We start from the raw sequence: 18,084 nt of genomic DNA on the forward strand, positions 1-18,084 counted from the left end.
TAATGACTCTCGAGCCCGTCAGTCTCCTCGGGGCCACTAGGCCACCCTCGTCTCCCCTTGTGGACTGATACCTCCCCTCAGAGAGCCTAGTCTGCTCCCCAGAGCAAGAAGCAGGATGGCGGGGGCGAGGGCAGGGTTTGGGGTGACTCTGTGTGTAAGCACAATGCACCCACTCTCTTCCCCACATTTTCTTCCTGCTAAGGGGAGGGGCGTGGGAGACAGTAGAGTAAGCATCGTAAGAGCAGAAGATGGCCACTGCTGAAGGAAACGTGGAAAATTGTACCAGTTCAATTGATGACTTTTGTTGTGTTTAACTTCTCTTTATGGTTAAAAAAAATTCTCATCAAAGTATTTCATTGAAAAGATGCAACAATAATACCACAATATTTCCGAAACTGATAAATGGACACAGTTGATAGAAAAGACAATTTCTGCCTGCATGAGAAGGTCACAGGTGACAATGGCCAAAGTTGGCAGGTAGTTCCCCATGGAGACTCTGCCTGGGCCCTGACTTTAGGACCTCTCTCCTTTGCTGTTATGTGTCCTGAGGATGTGTGTACTCTATTTCTGGCTATGGTCTTTTTTGGGGTTGTACAATCCTCCAGCCGAAGGAACTCTCAGAACTGAGACAGATAGGTAGATAGACAGACAGATAGGTATGAAACTCCTTGCACAGTACACCAATGCTCTGTGGACTTGACCAGGTTCCACATATTTCTCTGTTGCTAGTGTCCAGTCCACTGCATGAACCTTGAGTACACGCCTGTCCAGTAGGCCTTGCTAATGACTAACATTGTACTTTCTTAGCATCTGCATTGACTCTCAATTTGTGTAACAAATTGCCCTAAAATTTAACAGCTTCAAACAAGAGGCCTTTATTGTTTGGTCCCAGGTTCTGTGGGTCGGGAGTCTCGGTGCAGCTTAGCTGGGGCCTCCGGCTGCAGGCTTCATGAGGTTGCAGTGAGTGTATAGGGGGCAGGGCTGCAGTTTCTTCTGAAGGCTCGACTGGGAAAGGACCCACTTCCAAGTTCTCTTGCACGGTGTTGGCAGGACTCGGTTCCTTGCAGGTTGTTGGACTGAGGGCCTCCTTTTCCAGCTGGCTGTTGGCCGGAGGCCTCCATCAGTTCTTCGTCACATGGCCTCACCTCCAGAGCTGTGCATGACCTGGCAGCTGGCTTCGCTCCAAGCAAGGGAGAAATCATCCAAGACAGCAGCCAGTCTTTGTAACCTAATCTCAGAAATGACAGCCCATCCCTTCTGCCAGCTCCATTCACTAGAAGTGAGTCACTAAATCCAGCCCACACACACAGGGAGAGAACCACACAAGGCTGTGAGTGCCAGCAGCAGGGACCGTGGGGTTCATTCTAGAGGTTCCAGCCTCAGCAGCTGTACCACCCGGTGGGATTTTACCCTAAAACAAAATGCAGGTAACTCCCCCTCTCAGCTGCTGACTCTGCTGCTTTCCTTTTGAAACTTGATTTCTTCAGATTTCTTCTTTCTTTTAGTCTCTTGCTAATCAAGTGAGGTCCACAGACCAGCAGCAGCAGCATCACTCGGGAGATTTTATTTTTTTTAAGTCACTCAGTCATGTCTGACTCTTTGTGACCCCAAGGACTATACAGTCCATGGAATTCTCCAGGCCTTCTCCAGAGGATCTTCCCAACCCAGGGATCAAACCCCACGTCTCCCCACATTGCAGACTGATGCTTTACCAGCTGAGCCACTAGGGAAGCCCAAGAATACTGGCGTGGGTAGCCTATCCCTTCTCCAGGGGATCTTCCCGACCCAGGAATTGAACTGGGGTCTCCTGCATCACGGGCGCATTCTTTACCAGCCGAGCTATGAGGGGGAGGTTGTGAGAAATGCAGAATCTCAGCCCCTCCTCCACTTCAGCCCCATGGCCTCTGAATCAGAATCTGTATTTTGACAGAATACCCTGGTGAGTCATAGGCACGTGAAAGTCTGAGAAGCATTGTTCTACATCCTCAAATATTGCTCCATAATCTGGAAAAAGGAATTGACTGTGCTTCTCTCATTGTTAAGGCACCTCAGCTGGTCTCCAGAAAAGCTGAGTCTTCCTCTAAACTTCAGCATCTCTAGGGCCTCCTGGTTTGGGAAGATTCTGTCTGTGCTGCTCTCCTGACTTTCACAGGAAGTGTTTTAACCTCTATATGCAAACAGACAAGTAGAATTGTGACTGGACTGTCTTGGAGGCTCACAGATACTCATGTGTTTCCTCATTTATTTAATATGTATTTATTAATCATTTACTGTGTACCAAGCCCTGTTTCGGTTGCTGGCTATCTAAGATTGCATCAAACCATCAAAGTTTCTGCCCTCATGGAGCCTATGTAGCACATAGAACTGGAGGAAGACAGGAAAAACTAATAACACATGTCATATGTCAGGGGATACGGGCTGTGGAGAAAATCTAAGCAAGTTAGTGAACTGGAAAGTGTGAGGGTGTGCTCTGTAGTATGCAGTGGTCAGGGCCACCTCACTGAGCAGGCGACAGTGGGCAGCGCTGTAGGAGGAGGACCAAGAGAGAATGGGGTCCCAGAAGACGCATAACATGTCTCAAGAAGGGTAAGATAAAGCGACGACAGTCCAGCTGAGGAAAGGCCCGAGAACTGACTGAGCAGCGTGGGTGCTGCTGGTGACCTTGACGTGTGTTGTCTTGGAGAGGGGAGAATTCTGATGGCGTCAATTCAAGCGAGAAGGGATGCTAACCGTGGGTGAAACGTGGTGGATCCTGCAGTGGGGTGGGGTTCAGCTAAATGCTACGTAATTTTGAGTAGGTTAAAGTAGTAACACTTGTGTTGTGTGTCTTTGACCACAATAAAGGGGGAGGGGGAGAGTAGGTGAGTGAGTCTGCTGGGACCGCCACGACAGCGTACCACAGACTGAGAGGCTCAAACAACGGAAGTTGGTTTCCTCACAGTCTGGAGCCCGGCAGTCCAAGGTCAAGGCGCCAGCAAGGCTGGCTTCTGGGGAGGCCACACTCCTTGGCGTGTGCACGGCCATGGCACGGTGTCCTCACATGGCCTTTCTTCTGAGCCCACTGGGAGAGAGAACTCAGGTCTCTTTTCCTCTTCTCATGAGGACACCAGTCCTGTAGGGTTTGGGCCCACCCTTATGGCTTCATTTAACCCATAGTGTCTCCTTCAAGGCCCCATCCCTAAATGCAGTCATACTGGGGCTTAGGGCTTCAACAGATGGATGGGCAAGAGGGGACTCAGTCCATAACAGCAGGGGCAAGAGAAACAGACAACTGTCAAATAACTGTATGATAGAGGAAAGAGAAGTAATTCGGTGTGCATAAGGGGTTAAGAGAGAGTTTTGTTTTAAGATGCATGTTTGTATGCTAGTGGGGATGGCCCCATAGGGAAGAAATGATGGTGGAGGAGAGAGCAAGGGAATTGCTGGAGTGATATTCTTAAGGAGGGGAAAGAGGATGGGATTCACTGCATAGGGAGAAAGCAGGCCAGTCACCAGACAAGGGAGCATGGAAACTGGGACAGGTGGCCTTACAGGAGGGGGCAGCGAGGGATTGCCTTTGAAGGGCCATCGGAAAGAGTCAGCTGCGTTGCCTTCCCCTTCTCATGGCTTAAGGAGCCTGTTGGGGAAGTCTGTTAAATCACGGGTTTATGGATTCTTAGCCCCACATTTTGCCTGGGGCTGTGGTGAATACAGTTTCTCTTCATCCCTTTCAAAACCTGAAATCCATCCCGATGTATAATATCTTACCCAGAGTCTGTTGGTTGTTGCCAAATCAAACCCCTAGGGCCTGTGAAGTTGAAGGTTTTTAAGTGAAATATCATATGTTTAAAACAGTCTGTTCAAAGCTTCTTGCTCTCCCTGAGGATTTAAGGTTTCGGTTTGAGGATGCAGAGCCCTTAGCTTGTTAGATAATGCCTGTCAGGTGGAGAAGACAGTGGACTCCTGTAAACCAATTACTGCCAAACTTTAGCAGCCTTGCTCTCCCTTACCTGACTGGAATTGCAGATCCTATGTCAACAAGCAAACTGGACTTGAAAATTACAGAAAATATTTCTTAAACACCTCCTGTGTGCCAGGCACAGTGCTAAGTGCTTTACACATATTACTTCATTTAATCTTCACAACAGCCCATCATGGAAACACGTAATTGCCCCAGTTTATGATGAAAAGATTAGGGAACTAGGAAAAAACTATGGTAAGCAACGGAGCTAGTACTCAAAACCAGATGTGCTTGATTCTAAAGTTCTGGGATGTTTTGTGTTTCTTTATAAATGTAATCAGAGAGACAAATTTGCATCATTTAAAAGTAAAAAGTCCAGAGAAGTGCATGATAAAAAAACAAGCTTCCCACACCAATCCTGATTTTCTCATTGCCCCCAAAAAGCTTCTGTTCCTAATCACTACAGTGGACCTTTTGAAGGTGCTCAAAAGAAGATGAGCTTAAATCAATTAGGAGAGTTCACTCCTGTTATAGATAGAAACTAAAGAAAATAAGTACAGCTCTTAGAGGAGATGGCATGTATAGAAGTCAATGGTGGTGGTTTAGTTGCTAAGTTGTGTCCAACTCTTGCGACCCCATGGACTTTAGCCCGTCAGGCTCCTCTGTCCATGGGATTCTCCAGGCAAGAATACTGGAGTGGGTTGCTGTTTCCTTCTCCAGGGGATCTTCCTGATACCAAAAAAAAAAAAAAAAATTAAGAAAGAAGGAGCTGTCACCATCATTATCCATTTTAGATATTTCTTTTAAAAATAAAAATCCAGTGTTTTAAGTCTTATACTAGGTACAACCTTCATAGTCTTCAAGGATTACTAGCACTGTTGTTTTATATCCAAAATTGTGTGCGTTTGTTATGTGCTTGTGTGTGAATTTCTCTGGGTAAGAATCCTTAGTTTTTGTCAAATTCTTCAAGAAGCCGCTGTTCCTCAAGTAGTTAAGAACTATGACTTTACCCCCAAAACTTAGGTGTTCCAATTGTAGATTGGAAAAGAAAGAAGGATCTTGGTCTGTATTTTAATGGGAGTAAGAAATGGACCTGGATCCATAAGAAGTAGACCCCAGTCCACAAAGACATGTCCTCTGCAACCCTTAGAGTCCCTTGGACCACAAGGAGATCCAACCAACCAATCCTAAAAGAAATCAGGCCTGAATATTCATTGGAAGGGCTGATGTTGAACCTGAAACTCCAATACTTTGGCCACCTGATGTGAGGAACTGACTCATTGGAAAAGATCCTGATGCTGGGGAAGATTGAAGGCAGGAGAAGGGGATGACAGAGGATGAGATGATTGGATGGCATCACCAACTTAATGGACGTGATTTTGAGCAAGCTCTGGGAGTTGGTGATGGACAGGGAAGCCTGGCGTGCTGCAGTCCATGGGGTCACAGAGAGTTGGACACGACTGAGCGACTGAACTGAACTGAACTGAACTGAACTCCAGCCCTGGTCATCATAGCCACCTAGGAGCTGAACCACCATTTTCTTAGAAGACAGGAAAAGACTTCTCATCACTCACAGAGCTTAAACTAGGAAGCTCAGGCCTAGCGTTTATTTCACTTTAGCCACCAGGCTTCCCAGAAACTACTGTTTTTTCTTTCAAAACATTGTCAGATCACACTAAAGAAGCAGGGCCTTCCTCCTCCTTGTCCCTCTGTGAGGCAGGAGCCAGTCAGCCTGGGATGAGCCACCGTTCTAGTCTCATGGCACCTCAAGCCTCTGTTGTCCCTGCGGAGGTTCCCATGCTAATTATGTCTCCTGTCTCTCTCAAGTTTTATTTGTCCAAGAAGTGGACTTGGAACCTTCTGCCAGCATTTTCTGAATCTCTGCTCTGTTTTAACTTAGGAGCCAGGGAAGGGTTACAAAATTAAATTTTTAAAACTTTCTGTGACACAGTCCAGCCGCCGAGATCCCAGGCCTCCCTGTCTTTGACCGGGTCCTCGAGAGCGGTGGTCCTCTGCCACAGCCGTTGTTGGTCGCTGTCCCCGCTGCATTCTCCCACCTCCAGGTCCTGCAGTGATACTCCGAGGGGGTGGGGCCATGTCTGAATCTTCAGTGAAGGAGAGAAGCATCGAGTTAGAGAGAGACCAGCTTGGTAGTTTGAGTCTGAATGCTGGATACATCAGAAATAAACTGCCCAATTCTGAAGAACAGTTACTCAGATGAAGACAGCTGAGTGCCAGGCCTCTGGTTCAACACCACGACTTTGGTATCATCTCAAGATCAACCAGAAGCTGGTGCTGATGCCCATGAGGAAGGCAGAGCCCCTGAGCAGAACTCACATGTTTGCAGACTGTTGGGATTCAGGGTACATCCAAAGTAGCCCAGCCTTCAATGTCTGGACACACAGAGACCAGTGGGGACTCATCACTGAAGGGCTTGGGTCCCCGGCCAGGGTTGGAGGTGTGGCTGGAGCAGCTGCTGGTTGAAAAGAGGGAGTTCCTAGAAGACGGTACCTGATAATGATAATGCATCCAGGGGAAGCCTGCACAGAAGCTAAGCCGCATGCGGACCTTTTCCTGAATAAATCCTGAATGTCCAGTAGAGGAAGATATTCTGAAAATGAAAAACAATTGCGTTAGCTGTTCCAGAAAGAAATTCATGGGCTTGATGGAATACAGGGGCTAATTGGTTGGCTATTTATTAAAATAAATCTAGAGCTTAGAATGGAATATCCCTAATAATTTGATTGTTTTGCTATTTAAGAAGGCGCATGATGCACAGCGCCTGACCATGTCTTTACCAGGGCAGCCCAAGGGCTGCATCTGCTCTGGCCAGCTTAGTGAGCTGGTCTGTGGGAGCGCATTCAACTCCGCAGAGCAGTGTGTCCTCGAGGCAGGGTGGACTTGCTGGGTAAAGTCCTGGGTGGGAGTAGGAACTGGGGGACAAGTAGGATTTGAACCAGGAGCTAGAGAAACAGGAAGGGTGAGACCTGCAGAGAGGGGCTTTCCTTGTCTCCTGAGTGCCTGTCCTGGTAGCCATTCCCTTCCCGCCCCACTAACTTTCTAGAACGGCTCTGATACCCAGAAAAGCAGGTGGCTGTGTGTGGCACGTCTGTTCTTGCTCCTGGCAGCGCCTCCTGGGGTTGCGTTTCCTGGGCATTCATGCGAGTGCGCTTCAGCTTTCGCCCTTCTCCTTCTCCTGCAGTTTATCTCAGTTCAGCGAGGAGAATATGATGGACCCCTACAACCTCGCCATCTGCTTCGGGCCCTCGCTGATGTCGGTGCCTGAGGGCCACGACCAGGTGTCCTGCCAAGCCCACGTGAACGAGCTGATCAAAACCATCATCATCCAGCACGAGAACGTCTTCCCCAACCCCCGGGAGCTGGAGGGCCCCGTCTACAGCAGAGGAGGGAGCACGGAGGACTACTGGTAGGGGGCTCGGGGCTGGAAGAGGGGTGGTGTCACCCACACCCACTGGCCTGGGGACCAGATGGCCCAGCGAGGCCGACAGACACACCCTGCTCCTCCCCGCCTCCCCCTCTGCGGCGTGGCAGGCCGCCGGGCCCCGGGGTGCTGTCGGCCAAGCCCACTTGACCCAAACCGCGGAGCAAGTACCACTTTAGACTGCCTCCCTTCTTCACGTGTTCTGCGTGGCGAGGGACCATTCTGAAAGATGCAATAACAATAGCAGGAGCATTAACAATCTCCAGGAAAGGAAATTTGATGCGGTTGTACACAGAACTGCCGCTCATCAAGCAGCAGTCTCAAGGTCCTGCTCTAGGCTGGCGGTTGTGGGAGGAACAGTCCTGCGTCCAGGGAATTCCTCTCTGATTGGGGAGAGTTCAGATAGGAGACGTACTTTGCTGACTGTGAGTTCATACAGTGGTAGTTTAATAATGATGTCAGACATTTGTGATGAGAAAAGGGGTAAGGTCCTTTTGCGGCAGGTTAGGCCCGCTTTCCCCTTAAAGCAGATTTGTTGTGAGTTTGCCTGGAAACCGAGATATAAAAGGAATCTTTCGGGTGTATCTTTACTAGACCCTTCCATTAGACAAAAAACAAATCACCATTTCCATCTTATAGATTAAGTCACTGCAATCTAGAGGCCACCCCAGCAGGGGGAGGGTCCTAGCCCTGACTGCTTGACTCAATACAGAGTGCCACCCACTGCCCCCCAGTGCCCACCGTGTGCCACTTACAGGGTCATTTTCAGACTAAACACGAAGACAATTACCCAGTATCCCTCACCACCTCCTCCTCCTCCCCCTCGCTTCTTCCCCTAAACAGTGTTTCAGTCTGGGCTGAAAGCATAGGCCAGCCCCAGTCGGATTCCATCTGAATTCAACATCTGGAACCAATTCAACCAGCCCCATTGCTGTGGACTGAGGTCGGGGGGGACAGAGGAGGCGGCTTACTTCATTAGACGCCAGTCAGTCCATGCTTCTCCCTGACGCTCACAGAAGGAGCCTCCAGCCCAAGGAGTGAGGAGAGTGCTAGCCGTACGTCTGTGAACATAAAAATGCCACTGTCGCGGGCTCGGGTCTTGACTGTCCTGCAGATCCTGGCCTCTGGGGCTGAACTGGAGAAACCTGGGCTCGCCAGCTCGGAGAGGGAGCTTCTGGTCACTTGCAGATGGCTTGGCGGGGACCAGGGAGGCGGTTCAGGTCTCAGCCTTCTGGCTGGTGGGCTCTGGGCAGCTGTCTTTGTGTATGTGACTTGGAGAGTTGGTCTCCCTCACCTGAGTGTTGAAACGCTGTGGAGTGGTGCTCCCAGTTCCTGCCTCACCTCCCTGCTCGCGTATCACACAGCAGCAGGCTCTGGACCGCTTCCAGGGCACAGAGCCTTCCGCCCTCCGTCACTCCCCAGTCCCTGCCCAGCCCGGCAGGGGTGGCACAGCGGGCATAGATGGGAGGGCACCTGCCTCCCGGGTCTGCCCAAGGACTTCTCCCAGGCCCTCTCGGCTGTGCGGCCGGCATTTGTGGGCAGCCGCTGGGGAAACCGCAGCATTCGTCAGGGGCTGTTACACCCACAGACTGAGTGGCAGGCCAGAAGCATCCCAGGTTCAAGAGTGGATGATGCTGGGAAGGAGCCGCTGTCTGACCGCTGGCTTCCCGGCCACTCAGAAGGCTCCAGCCTCTGCATCTGAAGAGCGAGACGTGCCCATAAAGTGAGCTGAGATGGACCAAGACCCTGGAGCTGGGCTGGGAGACAGAGCAGCCAGGGAAGGGGGGGCCAGGCTTTCAGGGGGGCCCCCTGAAACAGGGGCCTGGCTTTCCGGAACTGCAGTGTGGCATGCTGGGCTGCTGTTGAGACTGCAGCTGCTGGCAAGGCTGGGGTGTGCGTGGGGCAGGAGAAGCATAGCATTTAGGGCTAGAAGGGACCGTATAAAGCCTCAGCTTGCCTTTACCTCAGGGCAGTGGTTTTCCAAGTGGGGTCCACAGACCAACAGCACCTGCCTCTTGTGGGCTGGTCAGAAACAAAAGGGCTCCAGTTGCGCCCAGACAAGTGAATCAGAAACTCTGAGAGTGGGTGAGGCAGTCTGTTGCCCACACACCATCCAGGACTCCCTCAAGATCGAGCTGGTGCCTTAGTGGGTGGCCGCACAAGTGAACTTAGAGGCCTGGGGGAAGGTGAGCCTTTGTTGGCCCTGAGCACCCCAAGAATCCTGAGGGTTTCCAAAATGTCACCCAACTCCTTCAGAGGGTCTTTAGGCCTAGCAAACAGTGAGAAAGTGTACCCACATTTTCTGATAAGGAGAAAGTTTTCCCACAGTGCTGTCTCTTCTGGAGAGCCAGGGATGTCCCAGCTGCTGTTCGGAAGCCCAGAGAGTTCTCGGTCCTCCCACAGTGCTCTCTGGGGTCTGGAGAGCCTCCATAAACCGGCTCACTTCACGCAGGGTAGGGTCCCATCTCATGAGGAGGGAGGGCTGTAACTTAGCCCACACACAGGCTCACGGAGGCTCAAAGGTGAACACTGAAGCCAGGATGTGGGGTTGAAGGATGGTGGTATCTCCATGGAACTGCCTGGGAAGACTCACTTTTTGCTGCCAGAGGAAGAAGCCTTGGAAATGAACAGGCTTTTCTCTGCTTCTCGGGAAGCAAGAGCGTCCTTGTGCCGCTCCCCCACGTGCTCTGCAGTCCAGATCAGGGATAGAAAGAACTTTCCTAGTAACTTCCCTGTTCATTCTCGATTCTCCGCCCCGCATGACCTTAGGCTCCACTAATTTTGTCAAGAGCTTGACCCAGCTCACATGCCGTGCCCTTTGCAGAGTCCAGCCCACAGCCAGCTTTCTTCCCCTGCTTTTGTTTCGCACTCACTCCTATGACTCACCTCCTGCTTTCTCACCAGTACCAAACCACAGAGCAGCCAGAGACATCAAGCAAAATAAGAAAGAAGGAAAGGAAGCACTGCCTATTAATTACCCCTTCTTATTTCACTAAATCCTTGCACACCTCTGTGAGAAACATAGAAGTATATAGACCATTATCCCCAATTTATAGATTAAGTAGCTGAGGCTCTAAGAAATTAAGTAATTGCCCAGCATCACACAGCTACTGAGTGTCAGAGCTGGTTTTCAGATGCAGTTGTATCCGATGCTAAAGCCCAGTATTTCCCTTCTACCTTGCTCCCTCCAGGAACTAATTCACCTAAAGAAATGAGCCTTGAGGAGCTGAGTCATTCTGTATTTTTGAAAAGATTTCTAAGTTGAAATGAGGTTCCCTTTGTGTCAAGATGTTTGTAAGTTCCATGTAGTCTCCAGTAGTAAGCTAGCAGGAGCTAACCTAGAGACTTCCCAGAGCCTTGTGTTTCATTATAAGCATCTGCCTGTAGTGTGTGATCAGAGCGTAAGATTCCATGCCCAAGGAAGCTGTGTGAAAGAGAAGATAAGAATTTTGGTTCCTCTTGCTTCTGTTGCAGTGACAGCCCTCACGGAGAGACTACCTCGGCTGAAGACTCAACCCAGGATGTGACCACAGAGCACCACACCAGCGATGACGGTACGAGGCCCCGAGTGGGGTCACCGGGCCGCTGGGGCGTGAAGCAGAAAGGAGCGGTTACACATCCTGTACTCCCACCCTGCAGTCTCCTGGGAGCTGCCCCCAGCTCTCCTGGTTCCCATGCTCACGCCTTCCCTTTCTTGGAGGGACAGCCCACCCCCTCAGATTGAGTAGTCTCTGTGTTAGAGCAGAGGTGCAGGGCTGGACCTCAACCCTCCGCCCTTCTCGCCCCAGCTCCCTGCCCCTCGCCCACCTCCCAGCTCCTATCTCATCTGGCTGTCTCGCCAGCATACTGTCAGTCCCTTGTCACAGCCCAGACTCCTGCCAGGTAGCTGGAGACCAAAGTGAAGGAGCGCTCGTTTGAAAACCAGTGAGCCCGGGGATAGGGAAGCTGGATGCCAAGAACCCAGCAGAAGCAAGCCAGAGGGGGCTGGGAATCAGGATGCAGAAACCACATGCTCTCACGCCTGCCGACTGGAAAAATTGACCCCTTCCAAAGCGCAGACATGCGCTGCGCGGCCTGGCGGGTGTGCGTCGAGAGCTGGAATGCACAGCTGTCGTCCGTGGGCCTTGGCGGTGCCCATGATTTATTAGGGTCTGTCCGGCCAGCACATTCCCTGTCTTGCCAACACTTCTGCACCTCCATTTCTGGATCGCCTGGGCTCTGGAAGTCTCGGCAGCTGACAGGGGGCCTCAGAATTTTCTGGGCATGAGAACGAAATGGCACAGTCTTCAGTGTTCCCTGCTCCCTGCCTTGCCATGAATTCTGTAATCCTAAGCCAGTTTTTAAAGGAGAAAAAAAAAATTAGGATTGCTTATTTGGCTCCTAAGGTCAAATGGATCGATATGATAATTTGCCACACGATGGGAGGAGCGCCAGTGAACTAGGGAAATTTGTATTTGACTAGAGCCTAGTGTTCCCCGGCACTGCTAGAGGCTTTATGTGTCTCATCTCTTACTCCCTAGTGGAATCAATAGAGCTGCTATTTAATAGTTAAGAAAACTGAGGCCAGAGACAAATCCAAGGCTGTACGGAACTGAGCCTGGGACATTTAGACAGGCCTGCTGTACCGAATTCTCCAGCAGACGCAGCAGCCCTGACTGTCTAGGTGTGGTCTTGTTTGAGAGCAGTGTTTCTTTCCATGACTCAGAATATCTGACTTTAACCCTAAGTTCCTGATTTCTAGGATCCCTCTTTTTTGCTGTCCAACCTCTACCTGCAGCCCAGAGCAGACCATGAAAATGATACAGTAATAACAGTGACTGATGCAGGCAGCTTACTCTGGGCCCTCACTGTTCTGAGCACCTTTACAAATGGTTATTTATTGACTCCTCATGCCGACTTCATGAAAAAGGCACTATTCTTTTCCTCGTTTTATGGACGAGGAAGCCGAAGCTTATACAAAAGTAGAAGTACATTGCCTTCGTAAACCTCTGTTAATTCTTCAAATCACTTCTATGTGCGTTTTTCCACGTACTGGGCACAAAATATATTTCCATATTTTGCTCTTTGGAAAGCTGATTGGGTAAGTTATTTTCTCTTTATAGAAACTAAAAGTTCATGTTCTAGTAGGGGGAATGGATAACCTAAATAGATTATTTAAAATGCAATAATAAGTGTTCTAAATTAATGGAGTTATTTTACAGCCGAAAAGGAAATAATGCTTACAACTACAGTATGGCAGGTTCGATGATAGGGGTTGGCATAAAGCTCTCTGGAAACAGAAAGGAAGTTACTCGAGGAAGCAAGTGATGTTTGAGTTGTGATTCAGTGTGTTTCTTCAGGCAGGTGAGAGAGAAAGAGGGATTCCAGGTGGAGGGAACAGCAGGAGCAAGAGCAAGGAAGGGCATGTGAGTGCCTTCAGGGGTTTGCACCATCTGCTCAGGAATTGCTGGCTATTGTGTATCATCCGTGACTTATTCTCACACTAGCTTATCTTCCCACCACTGTGAGTTCAGCTAACTGGGCTCTTCCACCCAGTTGCCAAGTCTGAGTCCCAGCAGCCTGTTTGCTTCTCTCCACCCCTCTCAGAGTGTGAGCCCATCGAGGCCATTGCCAAGTTTGACTACGTGGGGCGCACGGCCCGAGAGCTGTCCTTCAAGAAGGGGGCATCTTTGCTGCTTTACCAGCGGGCTTCCGACGACTGGTGGGAAGGCCGGCACAACGGCATCGACGGTCTCATCCCCCATCAGTACATCGTGGTCCAAGACACGTACGTTGGGCGCCCTGCACCCTTAGGGGCCCCTGGCCGCCTTGTGGGAGCGAGTCCTTACTTCTGGAGCCCAGGAGGATGAGGGAGACCAGCCCCTAGGGGGCGCCCGCACGGTCTGCGAGAGTGCCCAGAGTCAGACACGGTGGAGAATTGTTTTCAATCTCTCCACTCTACTCCTCCGCCAGTCACATCTCCGCCTCCCCCAGCCCATGCTCATCCACATTTATGTACCTGATGAGTGATAATGAGGGCTAATTATTTGACCACTTACAGTTCCTTTCTGGAACGATCAGGTTGGGAAAACGTTTTGATTTCTCTTTCCTTTTTTTAAAACAATCGTGTTCACCCCAACCTGTTGGGTCATTGATGGCACTTGTCCACTTGCAAATGAAAATGTTGGGCCCATTTTCTAGTAGAAATGTAGCGTAAGCAGCTTTGTGGAAATAACCCAGCTCATTTAATGAGGTTGATGTGGGGAAAGACGGGGGAGAGGACGGGGAGGAACGCCGGGGAGCCGTGGGCCGATCGCAGACAGACTTCCTTGCGTGGGCTGTCTGTGGAGTCCCACCCTCTGAAGCCGTATCTCCCCGTCAGGAAGGCTTTTCCCCGTGGCCCCCCAGACCTGCCCACTGCCCAGCGCCCCGCCTCTGCCCCCGACTCCCCTTGGATGCGATGCTGTCAATGTTTTTAGTCCTCCCCTTAATATTATTTTTTAAAGGTTGATATCCTGAATGAGTCTGCGCCCTCCCAAGCCTCTCCCCGGCTCGCTCTGCGGGGAAGTCCTCTCCCTGTTGATAACATCGCACACCTGGTGGCCATCTGTGCGCGGACAGGACCCTCCCAAATTTAGCATTATGACTTCACCGCAGGACCGAGAGAAGATGAATTGTGGGGGAGATGGGGCTTTCTTTGTCATCAGTAGCCAGAGGGCCCGGGAGAGCAGTGGCAAGAAGTGGGACCGGCTTGGACACTCTAAGCGGGGCTGGATGCGCTACGACAGAGTGTGGCGGGGTCCTGCCTCAACGCCGGCACCTCCAGAGCCGCGGCAGAGCTGACTGTCCCTCTCCAGCGCTGCTCAGGACCTGAGCACATAAACCGCAGCCTGCAGGAGGTGGCCCTGGCACCGCGGCCCCAGGAGAGCAGCGAGGGGTAGAAGGCAGATGCCACGAATCCAGGTGTCCCCTAGCCAAGCTTTCCGGAGGAGCTGAGGACCCCACAGGACTCGGCAGGATTATTTATTTGTATTTAAGTGACCCTCCAGAGGCCCGTAGCTCCCCTTGCCTCCGCTCCCCGAGCCCAGCCAGGCGTCGCTGCTGCCTCAGAGCCGTTGCGGGGTCGCGTGTGTGTTGGGGGGGCCATCTTGCCGATTTAACACTGCTTTTTGTGTTGTTGTTGTTTTCCCCTCCTCCCTGCCTGCCTGCCCCTCCTGCCCCAGCGAGGACGGTGTCGTGGAGAGGTCCAGCCCCAAGTCTGAGATTGAGGTCATTTCTGAGCCACCTGAAGAAAAGGTGACAGCCAGAGCGGGGGCCAGCTGTCCCAGTGGGGGTCATGTAGCCGATATTTATCTTGCAAACATCAACAAGTAAGCTCTGCTTTTCATTTTCTGCTCCCCTGAATGACTTGCGACACCCAGCCTCACCCTCTGGCCTAACCGCCACCTCCATCCCTGTGCTGTGCGTAGGGCCCCCGCTGCCCACCTGACCGCTTGCATGTGCCCGCGGCTGCTGCAGGGCAGACAGGGCCAAGGAGACGTCCACAGACCCCGTCCACAGGCCCAGCGCGCGGCCGTCACCCTGAGGGTCGGGTGCACCCCGCTGTCCCCGAAGCGGCTGTCCGCTCAGACCTTCCTGGCCGTCTGACTGCGAAAACTCTGGGCAAAGCTGCAGTCACTTCACACAGCTTAGTTTTATGCTGTTTCTCAGAGGTGCCTTCTCGTTTTCAGTTTTGACTCAAATAATAGTCTTGGACGTCTTCCTTGGCCCTGTCTGTTCAAAAATCCAAAGCCTCATGTGTCTTCAGCCAGGTTCGCGTTGCCCCCAATGGTTTATTTTACCCTGTGTCTGTTTCTCCCTCATCCTGTGTTCACTCCCCTGGAGGAAAGGAGACCGCTCCCCACCGCCCACGGAAAGCTCCGTCCTGAGGTCTTCATTCGTTGTCTAACCCCAGCTCCCTTTCCTCATGCCCTTTCACACCAGAAGAAACAATTTGCCATTCCCCACTGCTTTAGCCAGTGTATGATCCTGCCCTACTAGTCCTTGTGCAGATGCCCACTTCCGTCCAGCAGGCTCGTAACTGGCCCCCGGCTCTCATTGTGGCTGTTAGCAACATCCTGAGGTTTTTACTCTGCTCGCGACCGATCTGGCCATCTAGAGGGATTCCACGCCCGTGTGCTGCTGCCTCCCCTAGAGACATTCAGGTTATTGGAGAACTAATCTCATCTCAAGGGGCCAGACACCAAGTCCCAAAGCCTGCAGACCTCTTTCCGCCAGACCCTGAAACCTGGCCCAGTGCCAGCAGGATGACAAGCCCCAGGGCGCTCCCGATGAATATGGATTGGAGATGATGTACAGCTTTTATTCCCCTCTGGCTTTGGAGGAATGAAATGATTTGCACATTGAAAACCTGTTAACCGTAGCCTCTGGATACTGAAACTGGAAGGAGAATAAAAGATGCTTGTTGTTTTTAAACTGCACCAGGTCGCCCAGATCTCTTGGCTTTATTCCAACCAGACGGTAGCAGGGGGAGTGTTTGGGGCACGTGGCTCTTTCACCCTCTTCTTAGTAAAGTAGCTGATTCAGCTCACTTAGCCAGTATAGTTCTAATTTAAATTAGACTGGTAAAAAAGACTGAGGATTTTATTCATTTCCCTCCAGCTTCATACCCATTGGGAGGGCCAACTAGTAAAATGTTAACTGTGGGCAGATCGCATTTTCTTCCTTATTTACAAGTCTGTGTTAATTATAAGCCTATAATCATAAGGTTGTAAGCCTATAATTAACCCAGAAACCAAGGCAAGGTCGGTGGAGGGAGAGTTAGCTAATTACTCAGGTACATATTTTTAAGCTGTCATATATTTGTTGCCATTTGTACAAAGGAATTGTAGAGGGTAGTAGCCAGAATAGTCAACAGATGAACATCTGGTAGAGCTCCTGTGAACTCCCTGGTTGGGGTAACAGGATGGGCTCTTGGAGGACGCGGTCTGCCCAGACTACCCGCTGGTCAGGGGTAAGCAGCGGTTCCCCGGCGCATCTTGCCCTTCGGACTGATTCAGCCATACCTCCCGCCCCACTCAGCTCTCCCCACAAGCTCCTTCTCTCGAGTGCCCTGGGTTCTCTCCTGAGCCCTGGGTTCTCTCTCACCCCTGGGCCTTCCCATCTGCTGTCTCCTCACCTGGTCGATTCTTCTCCCTCTTCAGGACTCGGTCTGATGATTGAGCTCTTTGGAGAAGCCTTTCTGACACCCCTGAATTCCTCAGGGCTGAGTTAGGTGCCCTTATTCTGTATTCCCAAAGCAATCTCAGGACTCAAGCTGGACTCAGATCCCTTGACACCAGGAACGCTGTCTCCCTCTCTTTACATCCCGGGGGCCTGGCCCACACCAGCCGCTCCATGTGTCTGCCTCCTCAGCAGTTTTGGCCTTGTGAGTCAGCCCTCCTCAAGTGGGAAGAGGAAATCAGCAAAGAGTTACTCGGGCATGGCCTTTCATTTCAACTCCACACATTTATTGAGCACCTGCTGCTGTGCCAAGTCATTCAGAGAGGAGGAAGATGTTCCCTGCCCTCGCTCAGATGGTAAAGTGTCTGCCTACAATGCGGGAGACCCAGGTTCGATCCCTGGGTTGGAGAAGGAAATGGCAACCCACTCCAGTACTCTTGCCTGGAAAATCCCATGGACAGAGGAGTGTGGTAGGCTACAGTTCATGGGGTCGCAAAGAGTTGGACACGACTAAGCGACTTGACTTTCAAACTTTTTCTTTCTTTCTGCCCTCGGAGCTCTCCGTCTGGCAAGGTGAACACCATACAGACAGGTAACTAAAAAGTGGTTCCATAGATGCCCTGAAGGAACAGAATTGAGAGGGATCGAGTCTGCCTATCGGTGGGGGTGGGTGCCAGAGAAGACTTTGCAGAGGAAGAAAAGTCATTTCAACTGGACCTTATACGACTCTGAGGACATCCTTTATCCACTCAAGAGTGGCTGACCCCCAAGGTTAAAGCTACTGAGACAAGCAGCTTCACGAGTGGCTACAATGTGCCAGATCCCAGCCAGGCCCAGGGATTTCTGATGAGGAAGACCTCCCCGGTGAATAGGACCAGGACTGGCTAGAATCCTGGTCCTGCCCCAAGGACTAGCTCCTTATCTTCAGGGCCTACCATGCTGATCCTTCCCCTCTTCCATCCCCAACTCCCACCTCGGCCTCCGTGGCCCTTAGTAGATTCAAGATCAGAGCTGCCCAGTGGCCATCCCAAACCAAAAGTCACATAGCCTCTTACTTTAGATCCTTTAAATATGATTCTAAGAGATAATGAAATTATTCGGCAGTAATCTCCAAGGCAGCACCTTGGAGAAGGCAATGGCAACCCACTCCAGTACTCTTGCCTGGAAAATCCCATGGATGGAGGAGCCTGGTAGGCTGCAGTCCATGGGGTTGCTAAGAGTCGGGCACGACTGAGCGACTTCACTTTCACTTTTCACTTTCATGCATTGGAGAAGGAAATGGCAACCCACTCCATTATTCTTGCCTGGAGAATCCCAGGGACAGAGGAGCCTAGTGGGCTGCCATCTATGGGGCTGCACAGAGTCAGACACGACTGAAGCGACTTAGCAGCAGCAGCAGCAGCAGCAGGCAACACCTGTATGAGTAGGATTCTGCCAAACCATTTCATCTGAGAGCCTTAGTGGGCTGAAACAAATTGACTCAGAGCCTGGGTTCAGCCCA

At 51.2% G+C, this 18,084-nt stretch overlaps 1 protein-coding gene and 2 long non-coding RNA genes across 9 annotated transcripts in view; 1 reads left to right on the forward strand and 2 right to left on the reverse strand.

Moving 5' to 3' along the window:
* SRGAP2 (SLIT-ROBO Rho GTPase activating protein 2) overlaps window positions 1-18,084 on the forward strand; it is a 253,851-nt gene that overhangs the window by 229,082 nt on the left and 6,685 nt on the right. For 5 of the 7 annotated variants that reach the window (XM_061382035.1, XM_061382032.1, XM_061382034.1 and 2 more), the window contains exons 18-21: window positions 7,143-7,367; window positions 10,857-10,936; window positions 12,969-13,149; window positions 14,585-14,731. In XM_061382035.1, coding sequence (XP_061238019.1) covers window positions 7,143-7,367; window positions 10,857-10,936; window positions 12,969-13,149; window positions 14,585-14,731 — 633 coding nt within the window. Of the gene's footprint in view, window positions 1-7,142; window positions 7,368-10,856; window positions 10,937-12,968; window positions 13,150-13,867; window positions 15,842-18,084 lie in introns of those variants that run through there. The other 2 variants (XM_061382037.1, XM_061382038.1) reach the window with 1 other exon arrangement.
* Window positions 257-7,149, reverse strand: LOC133227508 (uncharacterized). The gene is made up of 3 exons (XR_009729853.1): window positions 7,019-7,149; window positions 6,452-6,551; window positions 257-6,045 (listed from the first exon to the last, which is right to left on the reverse strand). It is a non-coding gene; the product is annotated as an uncharacterized LOC133227508 (long non-coding RNA).
* On the reverse strand, window positions 7,336-16,859 carry LOC133227509 (uncharacterized). Its single transcript, XR_009729854.1, has 3 exons — window positions 16,540-16,859; window positions 8,354-8,443; window positions 7,336-7,604 (listed from the first exon to the last, which is right to left on the reverse strand). It is a non-coding gene; the product is annotated as an uncharacterized LOC133227509 (long non-coding RNA).

This window comes from Bos javanicus, chromosome 16 (genome assembly GCF_032452875.1).
Source record: "Bos javanicus breed banteng chromosome 16, ARS-OSU_banteng_1.0, whole genome shotgun sequence".
Lineage (NCBI taxonomy): Eukaryota > Metazoa > Chordata > Mammalia > Artiodactyla > Bovidae > Bos > Bos javanicus.